We start from the raw sequence: 27,781 nt of genomic DNA, 5'->3' as shown, positions 1-27,781 counted from the left end.
AAGGGAAAATGAAGGGAAGCAGTTTGTAAAAGACTATTATTTGTGGACAGTCTTAAATAATGTGAATCACGAAGCCACCAATTCCTTGCAGTGACCTTATGCAAGCAGAGTATATCACCAACTAGGAGACTATGAATTTATGCATGCACTGTGCTCAGAACTGAAAGTTAGTGTTTTCCAAAGTTAGAACCTGTTGTGTTGGCATAACATTGCATTTAAAGTAAGAATCGTTGAATGCACTGGGAATTGCTGAAGAATATTCTGCCAGCTGTTCAAAGTGATCATTTTACACTGCCATCAATAACAAAAATATTGCTCTAATCATAGTATCATAGTACCAGTCAGGGTTGGAAGGGACCACAAGGATCATCTAGTTCCAACCCCCCTGCCATGGGCAGGGACACCCCACACTAGATCAGCCTGGCCAGAGCCTCATCCAGCCTGGGCTTAAACACCTCCAGGGACGGGGCCTCAACCACCTCCCACGACAACCCATTCCAGGGCTTCACCATACTCATGGTGAAGAACTTCCTCCTCACATCCAGCCTGAATCTCCCCACCTCCAGCTTCATTCCATTCCCCCTAGTCCTATCACTACCTGAGATCCTGAGCAGTCCTTCCCCAGCCTTCCTGCAGGCCCCTTTCAGATACTGGAAGGCCACAATGAGGTCACCTTGGAGCCTTCTCTTCTCCAGACTGAACAGCCCCAACTCCTTCAGTCTGTCCTCATAGGAGAGGTGCTCCAGCCCTCTGATCATCCTCATGGCCCTTCTCTGGACACGTTCCAGCACCTCCACATCCCTCTTGTAATAGGGGCTCCAGAACTGGAGGCAGTACTCCAGGTGGGGTCTCAGCAGAGCTGAGTAGAGGGGGAGGATCACCTCCCTTGACCTGCTGGCCACACTTCTCCTGATGCAGCCCAGGATCTGATTGGCTTTGCGGGCTGCAAGTGCACACTGAGAGCTCATGTTGAGCTTTTTGTCCACCAGCCCCCCCAAGTCTCTCTCCTCAGGGCTGTTTTCCAGCCAGTTACTGCCCAGCCTGGATTTGTGTCTGGGACTGCCTCAAAGCCATTCCAATTAAATGAAGGAATGGAAGTTGTGTTGAAGCATTAATTAATCGAATGTCAAAGAAACAGCATAACAGAAAAGGCAGAAATGTTCCCTAAATGTGGGGTCTTTTGATTTCAAATGTGGGAAGAGGATGTACCCATCCTGTGCGGCGATGTTGAAAGAAGGGGAAGTTTGCTGCTTATAGCAGAGGAGGACCTGAGACAGGCAGCAGTGGTTGAAATTAAACATTTTTCATATCCTAGTAGCTTCTACATCCAAGAATCTTAAAGGAGGTAGCTGAAAAGCTCTGCTAAGTGGTTGTTAATATATAATAAATCTTGGGAAACAGGGGAAATTCCAGAAAACTGGGGGGCTGCCAACCATATTTCCGATACTTCAGAAGGATAAAAGGGATGTCCCGAGGAACTGGAGGCTGGTTTAGCTTGACATCAGACCAGGGTAAAAGAGCGGAACAGCTATTTCAGGACCTGTCAAGAGAGAACGTGGAGGCTAAAGGCATAGATAATTCCGGTAACAGTTGAAGAGAGAGCTTGTCAAACAAACCACTGGTTTTCTTTGCTCTGCCAGGACTGCAAGTCTGCGTGATAAAGGCAACTGTTGATACTGCCTTCAGAAGGCCAAATTTAGAAGGTCCTTTCTGCCTTTTGGGCTTGTGAACCATAAAAGGAATGCCCTGAGATTTAAACTCCCATGACAGAGTGCCCTAATTCAAATCAAAGCACCAAGTTTCCCTGGGATAAAAATCATAGAATCAATAAGGTTGAAAAAGACCTCAGAGATCATCAAGTCCAACCTATCACCCAACACCTCATGACTAACTAAACCATGGCTTCAAGTGCTGCGTCCAGTCCCCCCTTGAACACCTCCAGGGACAGTGACTCCACCACCTCCCTGGGCAGCACATTCCAATGGCCAACAACTCTTTCTGTGAACAACTTTCTCCTGACCTCCAGCCTAAACTTCCCCTGGTGCAGATTGAGACTGTGTCCCCTAGTTCTGTTGCTGGTTGCCTGGGAGAAAAGACCAACCCCTACCTGTCTACAACCTCCTTTCAGGTAGTTGTAGAGAGCAATGAGGTCTCCCCTGAGCCTCCTCTTCTCCAGGCTAAACAACCCCAGCTCCCTCAGCCTCTCCTCACAGGGCTTGTGCTCAAGACCTCTCCCCAGCCTCGTTGTCCTTCTCTGGAGACGTTCAAGTGTCTCAATATCCTTCTTAAATCGAGGAGCTCAGTACTGGACACAGTACTCAAGGTGTGGCCTAACCAGTGCTGAGTACAGAGGCAGAATGACCTCCCTGCTCCTGCTGGCCACACTATTTTGTGATGCAGGCCAGGATGCCATTGGCCTTCTTGGCCATCTGGGCACACTGCTGGCTTATGTTCAGCCGGCTGTCAACCAGTACCCTCAGGTCCCTTTCTGCCTGGCCACTCTCCAGCCACTCTGTCCCCATCCTGTAGCACTGCATGGGGTGGCCGAAGTGCAGCACCCGGCACTTGGACTTGTTAAATGCCATCTTGTTGGACTCTGCCCATCTCTCCAGCCTATCAAGGTCCCTCTGTAGACCCTTTCTACTCCATAACAAATCAACACCTGCTCCACACTGGCCAGTTTCCAGTCATCTGGGACCTCTCTGGTGAGCCAGGACTGGTGGTAAATGATGGAGAGCAGCTCTCATCTGCCAGCTCTCTCAGCACCCTAGGATGGATCCCATCTGGTCCCATGGACTTGCAAGTATCCAAGTGGCTCAGCAAGTCCTGAACTACTTCCACGTGGATTTCAGGGATACTACACTGCTCCCTGACCCCATCTACCAGTCCAGGAGGCCAGTTACCCTGAAGTCCTCCTGCCTTACTGTTGAAAATTGAGACAAAGAAGGTATTTAGTACCTCAGCCTTTTCCTCATCTTTAGTTCCTCAAGGCCCAATATAGAGTGGAGGTTCTTCTTGCCCCTCTTTTTAGCATTAATATGTTTAGAAAAATGCTTTTTATTGTCTCTCACAGAAGTGGCCAGCTTAAGTTCTAACTGGGCTTTTGCCTCTCTAATTTTTCTCCTACATGATCTAACAACATCCTTAAGGGTATCATGAGTTGCCTCCCCCCTTTCCAAAGGTGATACATGCTCTTTTTTTCCCCTCAATTCCTTCAAGAGATGCTTGCCCATCCAGGCTGGTCGCCTTCCCCGCCGGCTCATCTTTCAGCATGTGGGCACAGCCTGTTCCTGTGCCTTCAAGAGCTCCTGTTTGAAGTGTAGCTTAGTTTTGCTGTTTCTGTGTTAATCCTGTATTTGATCTGATGGCTTTTGTGCTTTAGTGTGTTGACTACCTTGTAGTTATGTGGGAAGCAAGGAAACTAAACATAATTCAAAAAGCTGCAGGCTTATTATAGCAGCTTTTGCAGCTTTAATTTCTTATTCTTTACTATGGCAAAGAAGCTTTCATGAGCTCCTCTAGATCTTAGAGGAGAAGGAAAGCTTGGGTTTGCCTTCTGGTGTCTTTGCAGTCCTTTAGGAAACTATAGGTCTCTTCTAACCTTGGTGATACTGTGATAGGTGTGGATGGTAAGCTGGCTGTATCATCAGAACCAGGATGCTATTGCATCAAAGCTTTTCTTTCTCTCTGAGCTCTTCAGGTTGCAATTACACCTAGTCAAAATTCCCATTTCTATCTCACATCATCTCCTCAGCTGTAGCCTGCTAGGTGTTGGCAGCAGAAGTGATTGCTTTCCGTGTGCCTTTCTCCGTGTGATGATTTATTGTCTACAACAGGAAGGGCAGTTTAGTTCCAGAATAAAGGCCAGTCCACGGATAAAGGGACTTTAAATAACAATCTAGATATGTGCCAGACTCTGCGGATGGTAGGCAGGCTTACAGCTCTTGCTTAAACCTGCTGACAGCCAAATGGCAATTCTTAGATCCTTGCAGGATCAAACCTACCATGAAAAGTATTTTTTGAATGTGCTGATAGGCTTTCCAAGGTTCAGACCTGTAAAGCTGTGGATCCTGATGCTGTAGTCACTAGACTTGATTTATTTATTTGTTTATTTTTAGATTAGTAAAAAAAAAATGTGATTTAACCCATAAAGAGACATTTTTCTTTCAGTATGTACATTGACAAAGGAGAACATGATTGTTGGTGTCCAGTTGGTGGTGGAAAACACCCCACAGCAGCCAGTCTCTAAGGAGAAGGCAACACCTGTATTCTTTATCAAGAGCAGAAGGTGCAAAGTTACACCCTCCAAAATTCTGTCCCAAATTTAACCCAGTGACCTACTGCATGCATTCCTGCTCGTCACACATTAATCACACCAGACACGTTCCAAAGGGCGTGCCAGATTGTGTCCCAAGGAAACATGAAGGATATTCTGCACACCTGCTAACTTGCCTCAAAGATGAAGAGCTTGCATTGTAAGAGAAAAACAATTAAAAAAATAGGGGGGGAGGGGTAGGGAAGAGCAGATTTTCTCCATAATAGCTATGTGTTGTGTCAGGAGAAGATGGGCTTGCGTCGTTTTTGCAACCTCTACAAGTTGAGTAGTCGAAAGTGTTAGCAGTGGTTTTGGCCCTTACCCTCCCATTCAAACAGAACTTCTATCAGTTCTGCAGACAGACTGGAAAAGCAGCAATTAGTTCAGCTTGAGAATTAAGAAAAAAAATAACCAGGATATGTAATATTGAGAGGGAATGTTTCTGTTTTCCCCTGAAAGACAAAACAAAACCAATGCTTGTTTGATAGTAGCCAAAAAAAATTTCAAGTAAAGAGCTTCAGCACTGAACTCTATTGTAGTTTTTAAAGGCTGGGCTTCCTTGAGACTAAAGCATAAGGGAAATTAACAGCTTTTACTCAGGTAACTTGCCAGCATATCTTTCACATTAAAAGGCTGCTAAAAGGAGCAGAACAGTGCCATTGTTCGCACTTTGTAGCTTCCAAATGCTAGTGGTGTTGGGTCAATATCAGCCTGGCTTTGGTTCTGTTTAAAGGTTTAGGAAAAGGAGGTAAGTTGTATCACTCTATCACTCCTCAACCAAAGTCCCAAGTACTTATTCAAAGCAAAGGAAGGAGAGGACCTTAATCTGGTGGACCCTTGCCAGAATTTCCAGCCTTCTTTTGCATGGAGTCCTTAAACCTTTTCAGAGAGCTCAGCAAGCTGGAAGGCAAGATGAAAACAAGCCACTAGTTCATTTTTTGCTATCTGATTCTTTAATCTGACAATTCAATTTACCCAAGAATAATTCAGAAGGCTCTGTCTTTTCCCCAAGGTCCTGAAGCCATTGACCACTTCAGAAAAGCATAATATGTTGTTTGTTTTGCTTGGTGGTTTCCTGGCACTGTTTCAGTGTCGGGCATTCCCCATTCTGCTTTGAATAAGCTATTTTGAGTAGCAGTCTTGGTTCCAGTCCCCTTCACCATCGGCAGCTACTGTAAAGAGCAATGCGAAAGCCACGAGAAGATATTTTATCGGGGAAGAGTTTCTGTGCTTCTCACTTTCCATATTCACATATGTCAGTTGAGTGAATTCTGAGAAATAAGGTGGTTCTTTCTGTTCTCCTACTTGGTCTATGTCATCCTCCACCCCCTGTACTGTGCCTGTATCCTGAAGGCATCATAACATACAGTTTGAAGATGTCGAAAATGCACATTAAGCTGAGCCTGACTTACTGAGTGTAGGATGATTAGTACTATAATTATATAATTTTTCCTGAGTCATAAAAAGATGCACACCTATCCTTTGCCTAGTAGGCCTGTATAGGATGTATGTGTCAGTGCGTGTGCCATGTGTAAACATTTGCATGTTAACTAAAGTCCCTAAAGACTGTGAGCTGTGATTACCTTGTGCGGCTGGGTTGCTCTCTCAGCCCTCTGAAGTCAAAAAATAGGTTTTGTCTGTATGTGGAACATAAATTATTTGGACTCTTCAAAGCAACCTCCACTGGGAATCCCTGCCTCCCTGTGGTACCAATCTCTAAACAACCTGAAGCTAAATTTCTTTAGAGTAGACACCTGGGGTTTAACTAAATATTCATCATGGAGACTGTGGGCATCCTGACACTAATTAAAACATAAAAAAAAACCCTACCAAAAACCCCACAACAAACACAAACAAACAAAACCAGAAAGAACACAAACAAAAAACCCCACCAAGATCCAAATGAAGCTGTAGTTCATTTCTGTTTGTGTGTACAGTCTGCCAGTAGCAAAGTCATTGTAAGTAATCTAAATGCTACAGATGAAAGTTAACATTCAGCAGTTCTCTTTACAGGTCTGCAGGATTAGAGTCTCAGGGTTGTTTTCTCCCTAGAGTCTATCCAGTTGTGCAGTAGGGTCTAGCATAGCAAAGCCAGTAAGTGGCTTTTGCAATGGGACTTAATTCCTAATTCAAAGCCTATGTACTGTGGCAAAACAGGGGTGTGCAGAAGTAGGCATTCCACATTCTGGGGGTCTCAACTCCTGTTGGTTTAAGCCAAGGAATGAAAGCACGTGAAGCTTGCCATAGAGTAAAAAAGGCTTGTGGTCCAGCACTTCATCCAGCCCAGGCATTGACAGTTCTTGATGCCCACAGGGTCTTGCTGCGGACCAGTTTGCAGCCCTTGAACTGCACGCAGCTGTTTAGCAATTCAGAGGGTACTCCCTGGCCTGGGAACACTTGATGTGTTGGAGCCATGCAACTCTTTAGGAGATGTTAACAAATGCCTGCAGGGCCCTGTTGCATGGCTTTTTAGAGGGCACATGGTTAAATCCTTCCTTGAGTTTCTCTTGGTTATCTCCCTTCCCACTCATGGTCAAATGAAGGTCTTGCTTTGGAAAGGTAGGGTCAGAAGCACTGGCCATTTGCTATCCAGAGCAATGCATGTCTACAGCTCCTGGCCAAGAATGCTCTACGATGCCTTTTCCACTCGTGTCTTCTGCTTTACAGCAGAAGTTACCTGAGCAATGTGAAAAGCTCATTCCTGCAGACATTCTTGCTAATGGCCCTGGCACCCACAGTATGTTTGGCAGGAGTCAAGCCTGTGTAGCCTGGCAGCCCGCTAGTCTATTTTCAATTATCTGGGGTTCTCAGAGAAGAAGACATTAATATTGCTGAGGATGACATAGCAAATTACTACTGCTCCCTAACCTTTTTAAATTGCTAACACTGTTGTAATCTGTAATTACAGAAATCAGTGTGAGAATTGTGGCACAGTATAATTATCTTTCCTGATACTTTATTGCTGTATGAATTATTAATCAAAATCAGTCTTGTATAGTATTTGCAGCAACTAAGAAGAATAATGTATAATTAAATTTCGTTATTTCTATTTTTGTGCTGGTGTTTTATGATGTTGTAATTGATAATTAATTGGTTAAAAATTCACACAGTTCTTGGGAATTTCATATGCCTGTGACTGCTTGGTATTCAGCATGTATTAATTGAATAATGGGCTCACTGAAGAGACCTTTGTATATAGTCTTCTGTCATTACAGTGAGCTCTCAAAAATGGTGAATTAATCATTAGGCCTTTCAATAGTTTCTTTTTAAAGAAAAGCAGTGACAGTATAATCACATCCTTTGTTGTTATAGCTATAATTGAGAGATTGTAATAACCAATTAAAAGGATGGCCATTTCAGGAGCTCTGAAGTGTCAGTTATTGATAAAGGTCTTTAAAACCAAAGTGTTGATTACACGGAGTGAGTCTTCATAGAAAAAAAAAAAATATCAGGGGATGGGGAAGGAAGCCTGGAAAATAGTTTGCCTCCCACTTGCCACTTAAAAACAGTGCATGTTTGTCCCTAAAAACTCAAGTCTGACATGCTTGTGCTGCCATTTGTCAGAACTTCAAGTTCCTCTAACTTTTTCATTCTATTACCATAATTCTTCCCATTTTTTTTCTTAGTACATTTTGCTAAATTGGTAAGGGGGAAAAAAAATGTTGATAGAAAACCTCAGAACAAAAGAGTGGGGGTTTTTTGTACTCTCTGCATCCTGTTGAACAGAAATACTATCAGATGCTTACATGCAAACCTGCAGTGCTTGTTTTCTAGCTACCTCTGACCAAAGAGTCTTAGATTCATTCAAACTGACCATCTCAAATTATTAAGTGTCTTTGTTTTTTTTTACTGTTAGTGGAGCTGATTGGAAGAATGTGAACTGGAACTAAAACTAACCCCAGTTCAGTATTGATCCTAACATAGAATCATAGAATCAACAAGGTTGGAAAAGACCTCAAGGATCATCAAGTCCAACCTGTCACCCAAGACTTCATGACTAGTAGACCATGGCACAAAGTGCCATGTCCAATCCCCTCCTGAACACCTCCAGGGATGGTGACTCCACCACTTCCCTGGGCAGCTCATTGCAATGGCTAACAAATCTCTCTGTGAATAACTTTCTCCTCACCTTGAGCCTAAACTTCCCCTGGCAGAGATTGAGATTGTGTCCTCTTGTTCTGGTGCTGGTTGCCTGGGAGAAGAGACCAACCCCCTCCTGGCTACAACCACCCTTCAGGTCAGGAGAATGCCATAGTCACCTTGTATAGCAGGATATAATGTGAGCTCCACGTTATGCTTCCAAGCAAAACCTGTTGTTCCTTTTATAGCAGGTCAGATGCTGTGATTCCTAAATGAGAAATCATAGAGCATTATCTGTCAGCTTCCCTACTGAAATGTAGCATTGCAGCCATAATGAGGAGATACCAAAAACCTTTTTCAAGCCGTTACTGTGAAGATGTGAGGAACCCTCTGTGTGCTGCTGTAGATCTGATGTCCTGCTTACACCTTTTGGGATACAAGTCAGCTTTTATTTGATAGGATGAGTCAATGCCTTTAGGTCCTTTTATTCCCTCATCCACTTCCTCGCTGGTGTTTTACTGTGGAGAGGCTGTAAAGATGCTTCTGCTGCAGTCTGTATACCTTCAATGAGTTGAGCTTAGCACCTGGTGGCTTCACATATCCTAAATTCACTCCTTCACTGGAGCCACTGGGAGTAGGAGCCCCTGGTGTCAGTAATACACATCATATGTAGTGTTTGGACAGATGTTTTGTACTGGTTGATCTCATGCAAATTCAGTGCCCAGTCAAGAGTGGATTGCAGGGCAGTGTCCCTGTCTCTCCTGTTGCTGGGAGCAGAGGGGGCAAGAGGTCTAGGAGGCATGTGTGGAGGTGACAGATTTCAGTCAACCCATGGTTGACAACCACCAAATAACTGTTTCTGATACAATGGTTAGTAAGTCAAGAAAAATGATCCAGGCATGTTTCTCTGCCCTGGCAATTCGCTGTTGGCCAATGTGCTGAGCATGTGAATGTTCATCCCATGTAGACTTGAACCCTGAGTAATGTGGCCCTGGTTATATTTATTGAGAGTGACTAATCCTTTGACAAATCAGCGAGTTCTTTGTCCAGTAATGTGCAGCAGTGGTCAGTTATACATATGTTCTATTGCAGTTACTGTGAAATCTCTCAGGAAATACAAAATAAGCATCTTCCTGTGAGTACAGGGTGCAATTTCACTTTGCTTCTATGGTCAGGATCACACCTCTTGTTTTTCACAAACTCTTTGTCTTGCTTCTTTTACCTGGGTGTCCTCTTCTGTTTGCAGCATTCGAAACAACAGCAGTTCTGCTTTGACCATTTTATTTTGTATTATTTGTGTGGTATTTACTGAATTGGTCATACATGTTGAGGAGGCTTTTTCCTTGCCAGTAATCTTCCATTGTTCTCTTGAAGATTATTTCCTGAGGAAAAAATTCTTCACTTGGAGAGTGACATAGCACTGGAACAGGCTGCCCAGAGAGGTTGCAAAGTCTCCATCTCTGGAGACATTCAAAATCCACCTGATGTGTTCTTGTGTGCCTTACTCTACGTGATCCTGCTCAAGCAGTGGAACTGGATTAGATCATCTTCAGAAGTCACTTCCAACCCCTACCATTCTGTGGTTCTTTGATTTCTTTTCTTCCCTTCATTTCTTCAACATGACTAATCCGATTCAGACGTTACACAGCACTGTACTACACCATAAGTAACTGGAAAATGTACCACCTCATTAAAATACTTCTATTTCTCTAAGCTCTGTCACTAGATGATGACAGTCTATCTCTCTCCAGACTGTTTTGTTCATGAGACTCCAAGCTGTAGCTGATAATCCAGATCAGTGAGTTCCTGTTTTACTCTAATGGTGATGAAAAGACTCAAAACCCTACTGCACGCAGTCCTAAGCAGAATTCTCTAGATTACCCTGCCTTGAGCAGGGAGGCTGGACTCCAACCTCAACCATTCTAGGCCACGCCTTGAGTACTGTGTCCAGTTCTGGGCCCCTCAGTTTAGGAAAGATGTTGGCTTGCTGGAACATATCCACAGAAGGGCAACAAAGCTGGTGAGGGGTTTGGAGCACAAGCCCTATAAGGAGAGGCTGAGGAAGCTTGAGTTGCTTAACCTGGAGAAGAGGAGGCTCAGGGGAGACCTTATTGCTCTTTACAACTACCTGAAGGGTGGTTGTAGACAGGTGGGGGGTTAGTCTCTTTTCCCAGGCAACCAGCACCAGAATAAGGGGACACAGTCTTAATCTGTGCCAGGGGAAGTTTAGGTTCGAGGTGAGGAGAAGGTTCTTCACAGAGAGAGTTGTTAGCCATTAGAATGTGCTGCCCAAGGAGGTGGTTGAGTCACCATCACTGGAGGTGTTTAGGAAGAGACTTGATGGGGTGCTTGGTGAAATGGTTTAGTTGATTAGATAGTGTTGGATGGTGTGTTGGACTCAATGATCTCAATGGTCTCTTCCAACCTGGTCTGGTCTATTCTATTCTATTCTATTCTATTCTATTCTATGATTATATTTTTCTCCTCTATCTGCTACTTGTATATAACGGAGTGTCTTGGGTGTAGTGTGTCACGTTGTTAATGTCTAATTCTTTTTCTTACAAGTCTTTCTTAAATTACCAACAATCCCCATTGCCTTTGACATTTGAACTACTTTTATCAATTTCAGTCTCCCTCTCATGGTCTGTGGTCTTTGAGGTCACTAATCAATGAAGGATCACCAGATAATTCATGTTGGAAGGAAACTAAGAAGATTCCTAGCTCAAGACTCCTGCTCAGAGCAGGTCAGCTCTGAGATCATAGAAGGTTGCTCAGCAGTCCAGGCTGGGCTTGAAAACCTCCAAGAGTGGAGATGACACAACCTCTCCAGGCAACCTGTTCCTCAATATTTCCAGCTTAAACCTTTTTCGTTTCAAATCATTCCCATTGTCTGGCTCCATCTTCAAAGTGACCTCACTGTAGGAGTGGCAGGATGCTGTTAAGACCCTGATTATACCTGAGTAGTCACACATCCAAGTACTGAGTGTGCCCAACCCTGTTTCAGCTTCAGAGATCAGAGGAGTTCAGGCATGGGGCATGACCATAAGCAGATGTGAGCCAGTACTGCTGCTGTTCTGTTTCTGGAGGAATTCACTGTTAACCTGCTGCAAATTGCCCCTGCATTCCTTCTCTGCTGAATATACTTTAGCCTAAGTGATTTCTAGTCTGATGCAACTTCTCACAAGTGAGATTCTCTGTCAGCCTTTTGTAAAGGTTTTGTCAAAGGATTTCTGAAAGTCAACACTAATTATGAGTACCAGTGTTCCTCACTGGCTAATTTGACACACCTCAGGAATTCTAATAGAGCCCATCAGAGACATGACTTCCCCTTGTAGAAGCCAGCGCCGCTTTGTCAGAAAGATAATTTGCCTGGTTAAGTGCTCTGTAGCTCTGCCACGATGGAGATTTACATTTTCACGTAATTAACTCAGTTCTGATGCAGGACTTTCTGGTCTGTCATGATAAGGTTTTCTCTCCCTTAATGTTTCCCTTTAAAAACAGACACTGCCTTCTAGTTTTGTGAGGTAGGAGCTGGATTTTGTGTGATAGGTAATGTATTTTTAGTAGCAGCTCAGGCAGTGCATTTATGAGTTCCTGGAGAGTTTTGGGTGAGTGCCAGCCAGTACAGACAATATGCTGCAAACCAAAGTGATTCAGATGTTTCATGTACGCCTTTTTTTGGTCACCTGAGGTTTCACAGGCTGGACAGATGGGCAGAATCCAACAGCATGAGATTGAACACACCCAAGTGCCAGGTTCTGCACATTGGCCACAACAACCCCATGCAGTGCTACAGGCTGGGGTCAGAGTGGCTGGAGAGCAGCCAGGCAGAGAGGGACCTGGAGGTGCTGGTTGATGGTAGGCTGAACATGAGCCTGCAGTGTGCCCAGGCAGCCAAGAGGGCCAATGGCATCCTGGCCTGCATCAGGAACAGTGTGGCCAGCAGGAGCAGGGAGGTCATTCTGCCCCTGTATACTGCACTGGTTAGGCCACACCTCGAGTCCTGTGTCCAGTTCTGGGCCCCTCAGTTTAGGAAGGAGGTTGACTTGCTGGAGCATGTCCAGAGAAGGGCAAAAAGTTGGTGAGGGGCTTGGAACACAAGCCCTATGAGGAGAGACTGAGGGAGCTAGGGTTGCTTAGCCTGGAGAAGAGGAGACTCAAGGGTGACCTTATTGCTGTCTTCAACTACCTGAAGGGGGGTTGTAGACAGGCAGAGGTTGCTCTCCTCTCCTAGCCAACCAGTACCAGAACAAGAGGACACAGTCTCAGGCTGCACCAGGGGAGGTTTAGGCTGGAGGTTAGGAGGAAGTTTTACACAGACAGAGTGATTGCCCATTGGAATGGCCTGCCTGGGGAGGTGGTGGAGCCACCATCACTGGAGGTGTTCAGGAGAAGACTTGATGGGGTGCTTGGTTGCATGGTTTAGTTGGTTGGGCAGTGTTGGATGATAGGTTGGACACAATGATCTTGAAGGTCTCTTCCAACCTGGTCTATTCTATTCTATTCTATTCTATTCTATTCTATTCTATTCTATTCTATTCTATTCTATTCTATTCTATTCTATTCACATGCCTCTTCCATGCTGCCTATGCAGAAGGGCTCTGTGGATCTCCTACTTGTCTCTCTGGAAGGACCATGTAATGAACATTCCAGGTCACTGCAGTCGCTGGGCCTTACAAGAAGCTTTTTCCTTGCCGAGGTTACAGTGGTGCTTTCCTTGCCCACAACAGTTCATGCCAGTTTCTGGAAACGTTTGTTTCAAAGAGGCTTTTTCTGGCTGTATCGTGACCTATATGCAAACAAACGCACAGCGTGTTCTTTTGAACCAGAGAAAGGCTTGCTAGGCTTGCTAAGACTTTCTCTCTTCAGTTTGAAGAAATAGCAAGTGTGTGGCAATGATTTCCATGAAGAAGGTTGTGCAAACTCAGCATAATACTGAATTCAGTAAAAAACTGTGTGGTTTGAATTAACACTGTATAAAAGACTTCCAGACCAGCTTGCCTCAGATTTAATACACAACCCCTGTTTTTCTCTTAAAAGGAAAGGGAAAAAAGTAAATTATTCTGCTAATTTTCATGCTACCACATGCCAAAACCCTAGAGCTATCTTTTCTCTTTGCACTCTAAGCCCTTTCCCCATGAAAAGGAACAATATAATTCAAAGTAGAGGGTTTCACCGTCTTGCTCCTGTCCTGCAGGATAAAGCCCTCTTGGAAAGGAAACACCTCTTCCCTGGAGGTCATTCGGTCACTGGCCGATGGTGGAAGAGGGAAGACAATAAATCACTTGTGCTGAAGCATTAAAAGCTGATAAATAGGTGCTTCTGAGCTGTAGCCCAGCCCTGGCTTCCCTGTGCGCAATGCAGGGCTCAGGGTGCTTCCTGGAGCAGCCAGGGGAAGTCTGTGGTGGGGATGAGATTGCAGCCGCCAGCCAAACCATCCAGACCAGCTCTTAGCAACTGTACAAAAGGTCATGGTGTGGATCCTCTTTTGGGAAGCCTCTGGAGTTGTAGCAGTACCCTTGGAAAGGCATGGCAATATAGGCAGTAGGTTGTTTAGCCTGGAGAAGAGGAGGCTCAGGGAGACCTTATTGCTGTCTACAACTACGTGAAAGGAGGTTGTAGCCAGGTGGGGGTTAGTCTCTTCTCCCAGGCAACCAGCACCAGAACAAGAGGACACAGTCTCAGGCTGCTCCAGGGGAAGTTTAGGCCCGAGATGAGGAGAAAGTTTTTCACAGAAAGAGTTGTTGGCCATTGTAATGTGCTGCCTAGGGAGGTGGTGGAGTCACTGTCCCTGTAGGTGTTCAAGGGGGGATTGGACGTAGCACTTGAAGCCATGACTAAACAGTCATGAGGTCTGTGGTGACAGGTTGGACTTGGTGATCTCTGAGGTTTCTTCCAACCTTGGTGGATCTGTGATTCTGTTGGAGAGCCTTCGTGGGAGCATAGGTAGGGATTCATTGGAGTGGATGGTGCAATTTACAGCCCCAGCACCTCAATACTGCATTGCTCAGGTTTCCTAGCATTGGAGGCAAGCTTGCTTGATGGCAAGGAAACGCAGCGTGGTGTTTTCAGCAGTTCACAGGGCATGCAACAGTTTTGTTTTAAAAAAATCCATTTTATGAGAACTGTAGTTAAAAAGTGGGAAATTACTAATTAGTAACTAAGTAATTCAGGGTTTGATTCACACAAATTGCACTATTACTGTAAAAAAGTGGGGTTAGGGCCTTTTTTTTTTTGGTAAGGCACTGAAAATATAATTGATGTTCTATTCATTACCTGCCAGGTCTCAGGTTTCTTGTACAATTTTTCATCATCTGAGACATTACAGGCATGTCTGGAAAAGAAAAGAGAAAAAAATAATTAATGCTTTCCCTTTGCATTGTCATTTGCAGCTCTGAGGTTTTCCCACTAGGCTGTTCCTGTAAACTCTAGCGTTTCACAGCATGCAAGAGTGACCACTTAGAACATCACTGTCATGCTATCGTTAGCATCAGAGTTCAGTTACCCAGAAAGCTGTGAGTGGGATGAGCTAAGTATCATTTTCCCTTTTATCTTAAGAGTGCTAACAAAGTGATGGCTGTCAATTCTTTTCATTAGTCTCAATTAGTGAGAAGGAAAAAAAAAACACAGTAATTTTTTTCTGGTTAAGAAATCCAACTGATACTATAAAAACCCCGAAGTGTCTCCCTCCCCTACCTGTATGGAGATCAATAAGATCCATATTAAAGAGTTTCAGAGAAGGAACTTTACTTTTGCTTGCTACAGTGGTCACATATATACAGTGTAGGTAGTATACTGGAAGTGTTTAAGAAGAGACTGGATGGGGTGCTTGGTGCCATGGTTTAGTTGATTAGGTGGTGTTGGATGATGGGTTGGACTCGGTGATCTCGAAGGTCTCTTCCAACCTGGTTAATTCTATTCTATTCTATACTAAAATACTGCTGTCTGTTGCACTTAGCCCTGTGTACCTCTGACTCTTCCCTTTGCAATCAGGAAAAAATAATTCCTTAAAATACTTGGAAGTTTGTGTATTTGTATAACTTCCCTTTCACTGGCAGATGAAAAGACCTTTAAGATGACCAAGTCCTGCATCTCAGTCAGGGCAATCCCATGTACTGATAAAGGTTGGACAGTGACTGTCTTGAGAACAGCCCTGAAGAAAGGGGCTTGGGGATGCCAATGGATAAGAAGCTCAGTATAAACTGTCAGTGTGCACTTGCAGCCCAGAAAGCCAACCAGATCCTGGGCTCCATCAAGAGAAGTGGGTCCAGCATGTCGAGGGAGGTGATTCTCCTCCTCTACTCCCCTCTGATGAGACCCCACCAGGAGTACTGCATCCAGTTCTGGAGCCCATGTTATAACAAAGATATGGATGTGCTGGAACATGTCCAGAGAAGGGCCACGAAGACAATCAGAGGGTTGGAGCACCTCTCCTATGGCCACAGACTGAGAGATTTGGGCTTGTTCAGACTGGAGAAGAGAAGGTTCCAAGGAGACCTAATTGTGGCCTTCCAGTATCTTAAGAGGGCCTACAAGAAAGCTGCTGAGGGGCTTTTTAGGATGTCAGGTAGTGATAGGACTAGGGGGAATGGAGCAAAACTAGAAGTGGGTAGATTCAGACTGGATGGTAGGAAGTTCTTCACCATGAGGATGGTGGGAAACTGGAACAGATTGCCCAGGGAGGTGGTAGAAAGCCCATCAACTCCACCACTTCCCTCAGCAGCCTGTTCCAATGCCTCACCACTCTTTCAGTAAATAAATTTTTCCTAATATCCAGTCTAAACCTTCCCATGACACCACTTAAGCCCACTACCTCTTACCTGTCACAAGTTACTTGGGAGAATAATCCAACACTGGCCTCAAAGTAGTTGTAGAGAGCTATAAGATTTTCTCTTGGCCTTCTTCAGATTAAACAACCCCAGCTCCCTCAGCTGCTCCTCATACAATATGCCCTCCCAAACCCCTCACCAGGCTTGTTGCTCTTCTCTGAACACACTCCAGGACCTCAACATCTTTCTTATATTGTGGCACAAAGGGCTGAACACAGTACTCAAGTAGTAGTTAGTGGCTTGTCTTTGTCAGGTACCACAGTACCTTGAGATGAGGTCTTCTGTGTAAACATGCAGCACCTGCCAGTGGAGAATAGGCTGAGAGATTTTGAGGACTTTTTTCTAACACCTCGGTGTTTCCAGTCGAGATCAAGATTAGAGTCCATGTCTACTTGAGAAACTCTTGCAGCCAGATCGGCCTGATGGTTGTGTTGCTGTTCCTCAGTAGCTTTGCTCTTAGGAATGTGAGCATCGATGTGTCTCACTTTCACTGGAATTCTCTCGATTCGATCAGCAATGTCCTGCCATAGGTTGGCTGCCCAAATGGGTTTTCCTTTTCTCTGCCAACCACTCTTTTTCCAGTTCTTTAGCCAACCCCATAGAGCATTGGCTACCATCCATGAGTCGGTGTAGAGATAAAGCTTTGGCCATCTCTCACGTTCAGCTACGTCGAGAGCTAGCTGGACAGCTTTTACCTCTGCGAACTGACTGGATTCTCCTTCTCCATCTTTCGCCTCTGCAACTCGGCGTGTTGGACTCCACACTGCAGACTTCCACCTTCGCTTGTTCCCAACAAGACGACAGGAACCGTCTGTGAACAAAGCATATTTCTTTTCATCATCAGAAAGGTCATTGTAAGGAGGAGCTTCCTCAGCACGAGTTACTTTCTCCTCTGGAGGTTTAGCACAGTTGATGCCTTCAGGCCAACTTGAGATCACCTCCACTAGACCAGGTCTTTCAAGATTTCCCATTCGAGCTCTCTGTGTTATCAGAGCCATCCACTTAGACCAGGTTGAGTCTGTGGCATGATGTGGTGTGGATCCTTTGCCTTTGAACATCCAATTCAAGACTGGTAATCTGGGAGCTAGAAGAAGTTGTGATTCAGTTCCAATCACTTCAGAAGATGCTTTTACTCCTTCATAGGCAGCTAAAATTTCTTTCTCTGTTGGAGTGTAATTAGCCTCTGAACCTCTGTAACCTCGACTCCAGAAACCAAGAGGTCGTCCACGTGTCTCACCTGGAGCTTTTTGCCACAAGCACCAGGTTGGACCATTGTCACTTGCAGCCGTGTACAAAATGTTCTTAATGTCTGGACCATCTCGGACAGGTCCCAGACCCATTGCTTGAATTACCTCTTGTTTTATCTGGTCAAAGGCTGCTTGTTGTTCAGGTCCCCAGTGGAAATGGTTTCTCTTTCGAGTCACATCATACAGAGGTTTCACAATCTGACTGTATCCAGGAATGTGCAGTCTCCAAAATCCCACTATCCCCAAGAAACGTAGGGTCTCTTGCTTGTTTGTGGGACTTGCCATGGTAGAGACTCTATTTACCACATCCACTGGAATGTGTCGGCGTCCATCCTGCCACTTCACTCCCAGAAACTGAATTTCTGTGGTAGGTCCTTTCACCTTGTCTCGCTTGATGGCAAAACCTGCATTCAGAAGAATGTCAATGATTTTGTTACCTTTCTTGAAGACTTCCTCAGCAGTTTTACCCCAGACAATGATGTCATCGATGAACTGGATGTGTTCTGGAGCACCGCCTTTCTCCAGAGCATCGTGGATCACTGCATGACAGATGCTTGAGCTGTGGATCCAGCCCATTGGCAATCTGTTGAAAGTGTACTGGATTCCTCTCCAGGTGAAAGCAAACTGAGGCCTGCATTCCTCTGCTATGGGAATAGAGAAAAATGCATTAGCAATGTCTATGGTAGCATACCATTTGGCCTCTTTGGATTCCAGCTCATACTGTAGCTCCATCATGTCTGGTACTGCTGCACTCATAGGTGGTGTTACTTCATTTAGGGCTCGGTAGTCTACCGTCAGACGCCAGTCTCCATTCTGCTTCCGCACAGGCCACACTGGACTGTTGAAAGGTGAATGAGTTTTGCTGACGACTTTCTGACTTTCCAACTGACGAATCAGATTCTGAATGGGCAACAAAGAGTCACGGTTGGTTCTGTATTGTCTGTGATGCACAGTCTGAGAAGCAACCGGCAATTTAATGTCCTGTATCTTATGTTGTCCCACAACTGCAGATTCATCAGAAAGTTCAGGTCTGGCAGATAGCTTCAATTTTTGTCCATCAATTTCTATTGAAGCTACTCCAAAAGCCCATTTGTAACCTCTAGGGTCCTTGAAACGCCCTTCTCTCAGAAAATCAATTCCCAAAATACAAGGTGCGTCAGGTCCGGTCACAACTGTATGCTTCCTCCATTGTTTACCAGTTAGACTTATATTAACCTCTACCTTACTTAACTCTTGAGATCCACCAGTGACTCCCAGAATAGTTATAGACTCTGATCCCTGATAATTTGATGGTATTATGGTGCACTGAGCTCCTGTGTCAACCAAGGCCCTGTACTTCTGAAATTGTGAAGTGCCAGGCCACTGGATGTACACATCCCAATAGATTCTGTTATCTCTGTTATCCCTCTCCTCCCCCTGGCGGGAGGCAGGGCACCCCTAGTTATGGGGAACATGTGCACATGTGCATTGCACATATTGTGCAGGGTTATAACTTTGCGTATTATAACTGGAGCCACTGTTGGAGCCATAAGAGTCGTTCTGGGGAACTGTGGAAGTAACAGCTACCCTTCTGGTATTGCTACCTCGGGTTCTGCCACTTTGCAATTCCCTCAGTCTCCTGAAAAGATTAGAAGTTGGTTGGCCATCCCAGCGGTTCATGTTCTCACCAAACTGATCACGCAGAGTTATCCAAATAGTTCTACGTGATTGCCTTGGTGGTCTGTTTTGGAACGACCTGTTTTGGAATGTCCTGTTTTGGAATGACCTCCTTGGAGGACGTGTATTCCTCACAGATGAGACTTGTACCCACCTGGAGGAAGAATTGAAATTATCCTTCTGTGCCAATTGGTATATGGAATCTTTTAACTCTCTTATGCAATTCTGAATATCACCAGACATAGTTTTAATGGCCGACACCAAAGAACCACGTGTCATGCTATCCTCCAATTGTCTCATTTGATCACTGAATTGGCCAACCGTAGGAGAAGTTCCACCATAACTTCTTGACACAATTCTGCTTGCCAGAATGTTTGCATAATTGGAAGGAGCAAGTTTGATGATCTTTTTAGCAAGACCAATACCCACAGGAATGTCATCAGGATTCAGAGTTTCATGTTCACCATAGAGTAGCTCTCTAACAGCAAATTCTCTCAAGCGCTTAATTCCCTCGTCTATGGTAGTCCAGGGTTTAGGATTCCAGGGAAGATCATCTCGGGAAGGGTATCTCAGGGCAACCGCTATTAAAAGGCGTATCCACAGATTAACCTTACCGAGAGTTTCGCCTAGATGTCTATCTATTCCATTGTCCCTTGAGAGAGTTCCTAACTGAGCTGCTGACTTGTCTCCAACTGTTAGAGCTGAAGCACCTGTATCATAACACCTACTAAGCCAAGCTAGAACTGGCTCCTTATCTGCCCTGGTGAAATCTTTACGGACATTTCGCAATTCTTCCCGTGGTGACGAACAGTCCGTAATATCATCTTCATCTTCATCTCCCTGAATTCTTTGCCCATAAAATCCTGCTGTCATTCTCCTAAGGATCTCTTTAAGCTGAGAACCACCTTTGCCAGCTGCTTTCCTAGCTTCATCTCTATCCTGCTTTGATCTCACTAGGTTAGCTAGATCTTTAAAACAAACCTTCTCTTCCTCCTGAGCAGGATCTTTTACAGTAGAGGGCCCCTCACCAGGATCAGTCTCCACCTCTTCTTCTCCATCTTGGGCCTTTGCAGCTCTAGTCTTTAAAGGAGCCACCTTAACTGGAGCTGTGTTTGAATTTACAGCCACCTTAATGGAAGCTGACAGGTCCTGAGATAAATCAGCTGCTGGGGCAGTGACTTCCGGTCCCACTGAGGGAGTGGGTGGAAGTGACGTTGCTCCATTAATGGCCGACGGAGAAGAAGAAGGAGAAGGAGTGGGAGAAGGAGTAGGTGCCATGTTGATACCAGCCGATGCCCTTGGCTGCTTGCTAGAATCAGCAGAAAAGTCATTTAGAGCTGCTTTACCAATTAACTTTTTAGCCTTCTTTTTGACTGACACGGGTTCTCCACAGTCCTCGTCACTAGATGACTCTGGGACTGATCGAGAGCCACGGCGTTTTCTTTTTGATCTAGTTTTAATAACAAAACACGCCCTGGACACCTTTTTCTCTCGCCACAAGGAATACAGAGAAAACACATTAGTTATCACCAGCAGCAGAATTATACACATCACATAAATCACTTTTGGATCCCAGGCATCACCTAAAGTTACCGTCTCCTCAGGCGGAATCTTAAAACCCTTTATCTCAATTGGGAGAGTGGTGGAGGTAACATTCCTGTATCTCACTGGCCATAAGATATTAATACATTTTCCATACCATAATTTAACTTTATACATAACCCACATATAAATTGTCCGCACCAAATATTTACCCAGGTAATCCAAAATCAAACCCAAACAATACCTGTAAACCAGAGCCCCAAAAATTGAAAAGAATAATCGCTCCACAAACCACAATACCTTCATGCTTGCTAATTCAGCTGGAAAACACTAAATCAATCAAATAATAAATTAAACTAATTATCTGCCGCACGTTGGGTACGCCAATAAAAAATATGTGTGGTGGGTGGAAGGGGTAAGGCTGAGAAGCCTCCTCCCTTCCCCCTTGTAAAGTAAAAGGGAAAAAAAAATTGAAGGGAAAGGAAAAAAAAACTCGCAAGCTGAATTAGCAAAGCAGTGGAGCTATATTTACAAAGCGATGTAGGGTTTGCAGGGGATTATTTACAAATTTACAATATCTACAATATATACAAAGATATACAACAGAGTAACACAGAAATGAGAGTAATCCCTCTCGGCAGAGAGGGGTCCCCCACCTCCGCTCTCCCCTCTCTCCCCCCCTTTCCCCAGAATGGGATAGAAGAGAGAGAGAGCGAAAGAAAGAAGTTAAAAGCAGTTTTGTGTTAATTGGAAAGGAGTTAATATACAGGCCTGGTATCTTATCGGCCTCAAGGCCGAAGCCTTGGCAGAAAGCCCAGGACAGAAAGCTGTTGCCTGAAGAAGAGGCGGAAGCAAGACTGACTGAGAAGTGCTGGAAATGTCCAGTATAGTCCCAGCTCAGAAGTGCTTCCTCCCACTCATCCAATGAAATTAGTTTAGACTATTCCTTCCGTTTACCAACTTCCGTCCACCATATTCCCTTTCTTAAGGGGGCAACGTCAACCGGCCACAGGAGAATAATCCAACACTGGCCTCAAAGTAGTTGTAGAGAGCTATAAGATTTTCTCTTGGCCTTCTTCAGATTAAACAACCCCAGCTCCCTCAGCTGCTCCTCATACAATATGCCCTCCCAAACCCCTCACCAGGCTTGTTGCTCTTCTCTGAACACACTCCAGGACCTCAACATCTTTCTTATATTGTGGCACAAAGGGCTGAACACAGTACTCAAGTAGTAGTTAGTGGCTTGTCTTTGTCAGGTACCACAGTACCTTGAGATGAGGTCTTCTGTGTAAACATGCAGCACCTGCCAGTGGAGAATAGGCTGAGAGATTTTGAGGACTTTTTTCCGTAATCTGAAAATAACAGAAGCCAATTCAATGCCTTTTTGGTTTTTAATTATCCAAGGACCCACCAATCTTGCCTTTTCATAGTTTCATAGTTTCATAGTTTCATTCAGGGTTGGAAGGGACCACAAGGATCATCTAGTTCCAACCCCCCTGCCATGGGCAGGGACACCCCACACTAGATCAGGCTGGACAGAGCCTCATCCAGCCTGCTCTTAAACACCCCCAGGGACGGGGCCTCGACCACCTCCCTGGACAACCCATTCCAGGGTTTCACCACTCTCATGGTGAAGAACCTCCTCCTCACATCCAGCCTGAATCTCCCCACCTCCAGCTTCATTCCATTCCCCCTAGTCCTATCACTACCTGAGATCCTGAGAAGTCCTTCCCCTGCCTTCCTGTAGGCCCCCTTCAGATACTGGAAGGCCACAATTAGGTCACCTCGGAGCCTTCTCTTCTGCAGACTGTACAGCCCCAACTCCTTCAGTCTGTCCTCATAGGAGAGGTGCTCCAGCCCTCTGATCATCCTCGTGGCCCTTCTCTGGACACGTTCCAGCACCTCCACATCCCTCTTGTTATAGGGATGCTATTTTTGCTAAAATCTTCTGTAATTTGCTGCGTCCCCATGTTACTGCTTCTACTAAATCAAAGATGCATACTAGGTGGTTGAACAAAAGTACTTTGCAGACCATCTAAACCCTGGTTTGGTTATGAGGGGAGAAGCTGGAGGGAGGGAATAGGCAATTGAAAAGTTGCAAAGTGAAAGCTGATGGCAATTAACACCCTTCCTATCTTTCCCAAGCAACTTAGTCAGATTTAAGAATTATTGGGCTGCTTTGCCCTGGTGCCAGCATATCCAGAGAGCAGCCCTGTGGATAAGGACCTGGGAGTCCTGGTGGACAAGTTGTCCATGGGTCAGCAATATGCCCTTGTGGCCAAGAAGGCCAATGGGATCCTGAGGTGTATTAAGAGGAATGTGTCCAGCAGATCCAGGGAGGTTCTCCTCCTGCTCTACTCTACCCTGGTGAGACCTCACCTGGAATATTGCATCCAGTTCTGGGTTCCCCAGTTCAGGAAGGACAAGGACCTACTTGAGAGAGTCCAACAGAGAGCTACCAGGATGACTAAGGAACTGGAGCTTATGCCCTGTGAGGAAAGGCTGAGAGCCCTGGGGCTTTATAGTCTGGAGAAAAGACTGAGAGGGGATTTAATAAATGTTTATAAATATCTTAGGGCTGGGTGTCAAGAGGGAGGGGACAGGCTCTTCTCCATTGCACCCTGTGATAGGACAAGGGGTAAAGGATATAAACTACAGCACAGCAGGTTCCACCTCAACATGAGGAGGAACTACTTCACTGTGAGGGTGAAGGAGTACTGCAACAGGCTGCCCAGAGAGGTTGTGGAGTCTCCTTCTGCGGAGACTGTCAAGACCCATCTGGTTGTGTTCCCATGTGACCTGTGCTAGATTCTCTGGTCCTGCTCTGGCCAGAGAGTTGGACTTAATTTTCAAAGGTATCTTCCAACCCCTGACATCCTATGATCCCATGAAATAGGGCAGCATCCTACTGCACCGTCTTTGCCCCATGGCTGTATTGCTCCTCACCACCTCGTGTTGTCTTCCTCCCTTTTTCCCTGCAGGGTGTGAACGGCATGTCTGTGGATGAGAAGACTGACTCCCCCATGTATGTGTATGAGTCAACGGTGCACTGTACCAATATTCTCCTCTGCTTAAATGACCAGCGGAAGCAGGACATTCTCTGTGACGTGACACTGATCGTGGAGGGGAAGGAGTTCCGCGCCCACCGGGCTGTGCTGGCTGCCTGCAGCGAGTACTTCTTGCAGGCCTTGGTAGGGCAGACGGAAAATGACCTGGTGGTCAGCCTACCGGAAGAGGTACAGTATGTTACCGTGCTCGCGACATAGGCACAAGCCCCTTTCATCCGGGGCGGTGAGAAGGACTTCCACAGGCCACTAAGGTGGAGAAAGGGAAGAGTGACACAGGTGTTGGTGTCTGCCCTGTCACAGCTCTCCATATGGTTATTGAGTTTGGGTGGGTTGTGAATTGCTGAAGGATGGATGTGTTCACAGCATACTTCTTCACCAGTCGTAATTCATCATGGTTACGGTGACAAAGCTTCAAGGTGCTTCAGCTGGCCTTTGTCACTGCTGCTGAGGGGCATACCTAAACACTTAATTACCGTAGCTTTGTTCAGGGCCTTATCAGGACTCTGATATTCTCCTGTTCTTCTCAACAGGAAATTTGAAAGGACTGATGTGGCTACTAGATGGCAGGTTATTGTTGAAAAATCATTTGAGCTGTCATGTTGTTGGGAGTCTCATTGGCATCCACCCCTATCTGGCAGTTCATATCCTTGTCCTCCTCTTTCCCTTCTCCCACACCTCATTCAGCCTTGCTTCCTCTCACCTCCCCTCACAAAGAGTTTGGGATTTAACTGCTTCAGTCCAGGTGTTTTCCACTGAGCAGCCATGAGCACACTCTGTCAAAAAGCAAGGTTTTTCTCATGTGACATGGCTCCCACAGCAGGAAGCCAAGGGACGTAGGAAATACATACCTCACTGGAAAGTTTACTTTATTTTACCACAAAATCTCACTGGCTGGCTTCCACCCCCACTGTAATTTCCTCACAGCCGTACAGCCGTGACAGCGCAGCTACTGTAGTGCATGCCCGTGGCTTTGCTGCCACAGAGGCGAGACCTGAGCCTGCTGCCCAGGGCTGCCATCACCTGCAGCTTCAACACTGCCTGCCTGGAGTTGCCAGCTGGGACTGGTGGCACGAGAGTGGTCATGTAGCCAGGACACAGGATGGGAGTCACTCACTTGGGAAGATACTCCAGCATACAGAGAGTTTTTCACCATCATTTAACAGCTCTGGAGAAGCAGGGTGTGTTTTTAAATTATGACAGGCCCCAAAGCGTCACACACCATTTTTTCCCCCCTCTGATATAGCTCTCCAGAGTCTTTAGTGTTGTCATGGCACAAGATGGAGAGCATTAGAAGAAATAGGTCACCTGTGTGACTTCATGAGTCTTGACTCTGAATGTTACTCTTGAGGAAATTGCAACCCAGGCGTTTCACACAAGAGTTTAGAGATGTAGCAGTCGATGCGCTCGGATGTGCACTGTGATTCGGCAGTGTCCACTAATAATTTCCAGTGGAAAAATCAAGTCTCAATCAGTGTCACATACCTTTCACACTGCAAAGAAATGCCAGACAGGTGACAAAACATGCCCAGGGGTGCATACGTATGAAGAGGTAGGAGAGTATCAGCGCCTTTCTACAAAGCCTTGGTGAGACCTCCATGCATGATTCAGGTCCTCTTAGAGTAACTGGAATTCAAATAAGCATACCCAAGAGTGACTGAAATGTTCATGCAAAAGGAACCTGGCCTAAAGGAGGAGAAAACAAGACACTGGGAGGTTCATACTGCTAGCATGACAGTTGTGATGTGCTGCTGCTCTGTGTAGGCAGAGGAGATAAAGTGGCTGAGAGGAGGAGTTCCTCTTTAATACTGACAGACACCGTTGGCACAAGCACTGTTTGGTTTCAGCTCTCTTTAGTAAAAGTAGATTGGAAATTAGCAAGTTTCTGATCACAGCAGTTGTGAGGTGCTGAGACACAGGCCAGTGGGAGGCACAAGGTGGTGAAGAGATGATGATGGGTCTGTACTTGGTGACCCAGTTCTATGTTCATATGACACTGAAGATTTACAACACGGAGGTTTGTCTTTCTATGTGTTTTATATGAGATACTATGTAAAAAAACATTCCTCTGATCCAACCAGAGATGATTTCTATTTAAGTGAATCCTCTTCTAGCTATATCAAGTGTTGGTGTTTTACATTATAGAACATCTCAATGAAAGAGCAAAATGTCTTTGTGACTTAGGGTTGCACTGGCTGCGCTTACAGCTCCAGTGAAGTCCCTGGATTTGCAGAAGCAGTGAATCTAGTTCTTAATGTTTTTTTTCCCAGTACTCTGCAATTGTCATGCTTCACCTAAGATCACTATTATTTTGCCACGTGCTTCTGTTAGTTGCAGAGCACCAGGACTTTTAACTTTCTCATCCTGGATAAGCACTCTCAGCCTATTAAAAAAGATACCTGTAGTTACCAGTGCTGCTTGTGAAAATATTTTTCCATGTGCAAAATAACTGCTGTTAACTGCATTGAAGCTCATTTGCTCGGTGGCTGCTTTAGTTGAATAGCTATGTGCAAGCTGGTCAGTTGAAGAATTGCCTTACAAATCATAGATCTAGACTAAAGATTAGGAAGCAATTCTTTACAGTGAGGACTGTGGGGCACTGGAACAGGTTGTGGATGCCCCCCTCCCTGGAGATGTTCAAGGTCAGGTTGGATGAGCAACCTGATCTAGTGGAAAGTGTCCCTGCCCATGGTGGTAGGTTTGGAACTAGATGATCTTTACTATCCCTTTCAACCCAAACCATTCTATGGATCTATGAAATTCTAGTCACTTTGGGTAAAGAGAACTGCCTGGTGCACTTTGTAATTTTTCAGTTATTCCTTGGTTAAGGTGCACATCACTGCTTCAGAGTACTGGGGCTTTAGTAGGTGCCTATGCATAGGTATGGGAAGTGCCTCCAACAAAGAACAGAGTTGGAGTTCCCCACAAAAGGAACCACAACATTCCTGGGTTTTAAGAGTTGATTGTGCAAGGGAAGCACCAGGGGAGGTGGTTGAGTCACCATCACTGGAGGTGTTCAGGAGGAGACTTGATGGGGTGCTTGGTGCCATGGTTTAGTTGTTTAGGTGGGTTGGATTGGTTGATGGATTGGACATGATGATTTTGAAGGTCTCTTCCAACCTGGTCTGGTCCATTCCATTCCATTCCATTCTATTCTATTCTATTCTATAAGTGAGCCAGTCTTCAGTTCGCAAAGCTAATGCCTCTTCCCAAGGCTATTGTTTTCAGTCAGTGGTCTGCAGAGCTCTGGTAGCCCATTTCTAAAAGTATCTGTGAAAACTGACTTTATCTATCAGGTTATTCCTCCAGTGGAAAGATTTCAAACAAAAGTCAAAAGTTAATGTCCCAAGCCAATATTCTTTTCTCCCCAGCCTGTGAGACAATTTCTGTTGTCATATAGTTGTTAGAGAAAAACAGAGCCTGCAAATAATTTTTAAATAGTCTTCACAGTTCAACCTTTTCCCAAAAGTGATGATCACTGGTAAATAAGCAAAGCTATTTTAAGGTCAGCCATGCAAGCATTGCATTTTAAACTCTGGTGTGGTTTGACAAGGGCTAAAGTATACAGTTGTGGAGAAAGGAGCGTTGTTATTTCTCAAAGGTTTGATGCCGGGGCTGGATGAAGCTTTATATATAAAGCTTTTGCACTCGTGTAATATTAGTGTGAGGGAGCTTAACATCAAAACAAAAGAACTTACATTGTGATTGTTCAAAGCAGTAAATCTGCCTCTGAAGTCTAAATTGCAGACTTTGTTTTTTACTTCATGGCATGTCGGGGTCTTTTCGTTAATCTGGCATCCAGACGTTGTTAACTCTTGTCTGGCTAAACAGTGAACAGATGTGTTTTACATTATTTCTTACTCATATCCAATTACAAGTGAGAGCAGCCTTTATGATAATGCCAGTCATTTCAGTAGGAAGACATTGTCTGCACACAGAACTGGGACTAGTGGAACTTAGCAGGGTTTTAAACCACTCCAAAACTTTGTGTTAGACTTTTCAGGTCAGTTCAAGCATGGCTTAATATGCCTCACTTTAAACCTTTCC

General features: G+C 45.1%; 1 protein-coding gene across 4 annotated transcripts in view; it reads left to right on the top strand.

Moving 5' to 3' along the window:
• Nucleotides 1-27,781, top strand: part of BACH2 (BTB domain and CNC homolog 2) — a 230,485-nt gene that overhangs the window by 146,481 nt on the left and 56,223 nt on the right. For all 4 annotated transcript variants that reach the window (XM_068149520.1, XM_068149545.1, XM_068149529.1 and 1 more), the window contains one exon: nt 23,651-23,905. In XM_068149520.1, coding sequence (XP_068005621.1) covers nt 23,651-23,905 — 255 coding nt within the window. The remainder of the gene's footprint in view (nt 1-23,650; nt 23,906-27,781) is intronic.

Source organism: Melanerpes formicivorus, unplaced genomic scaffold (assembly GCF_026170545.1).
Source record: "Melanerpes formicivorus ecotype bairdi unplaced genomic scaffold, bMelFor1.0.p_v2 SCAF_2, whole genome shotgun sequence".
In the NCBI taxonomy this organism is placed as follows: domain Eukaryota; kingdom Metazoa; phylum Chordata; class Aves; order Piciformes; family Picidae; genus Melanerpes; species Melanerpes formicivorus.
This window is presented reverse-complemented; position numbering and strand designations above follow the sequence as displayed.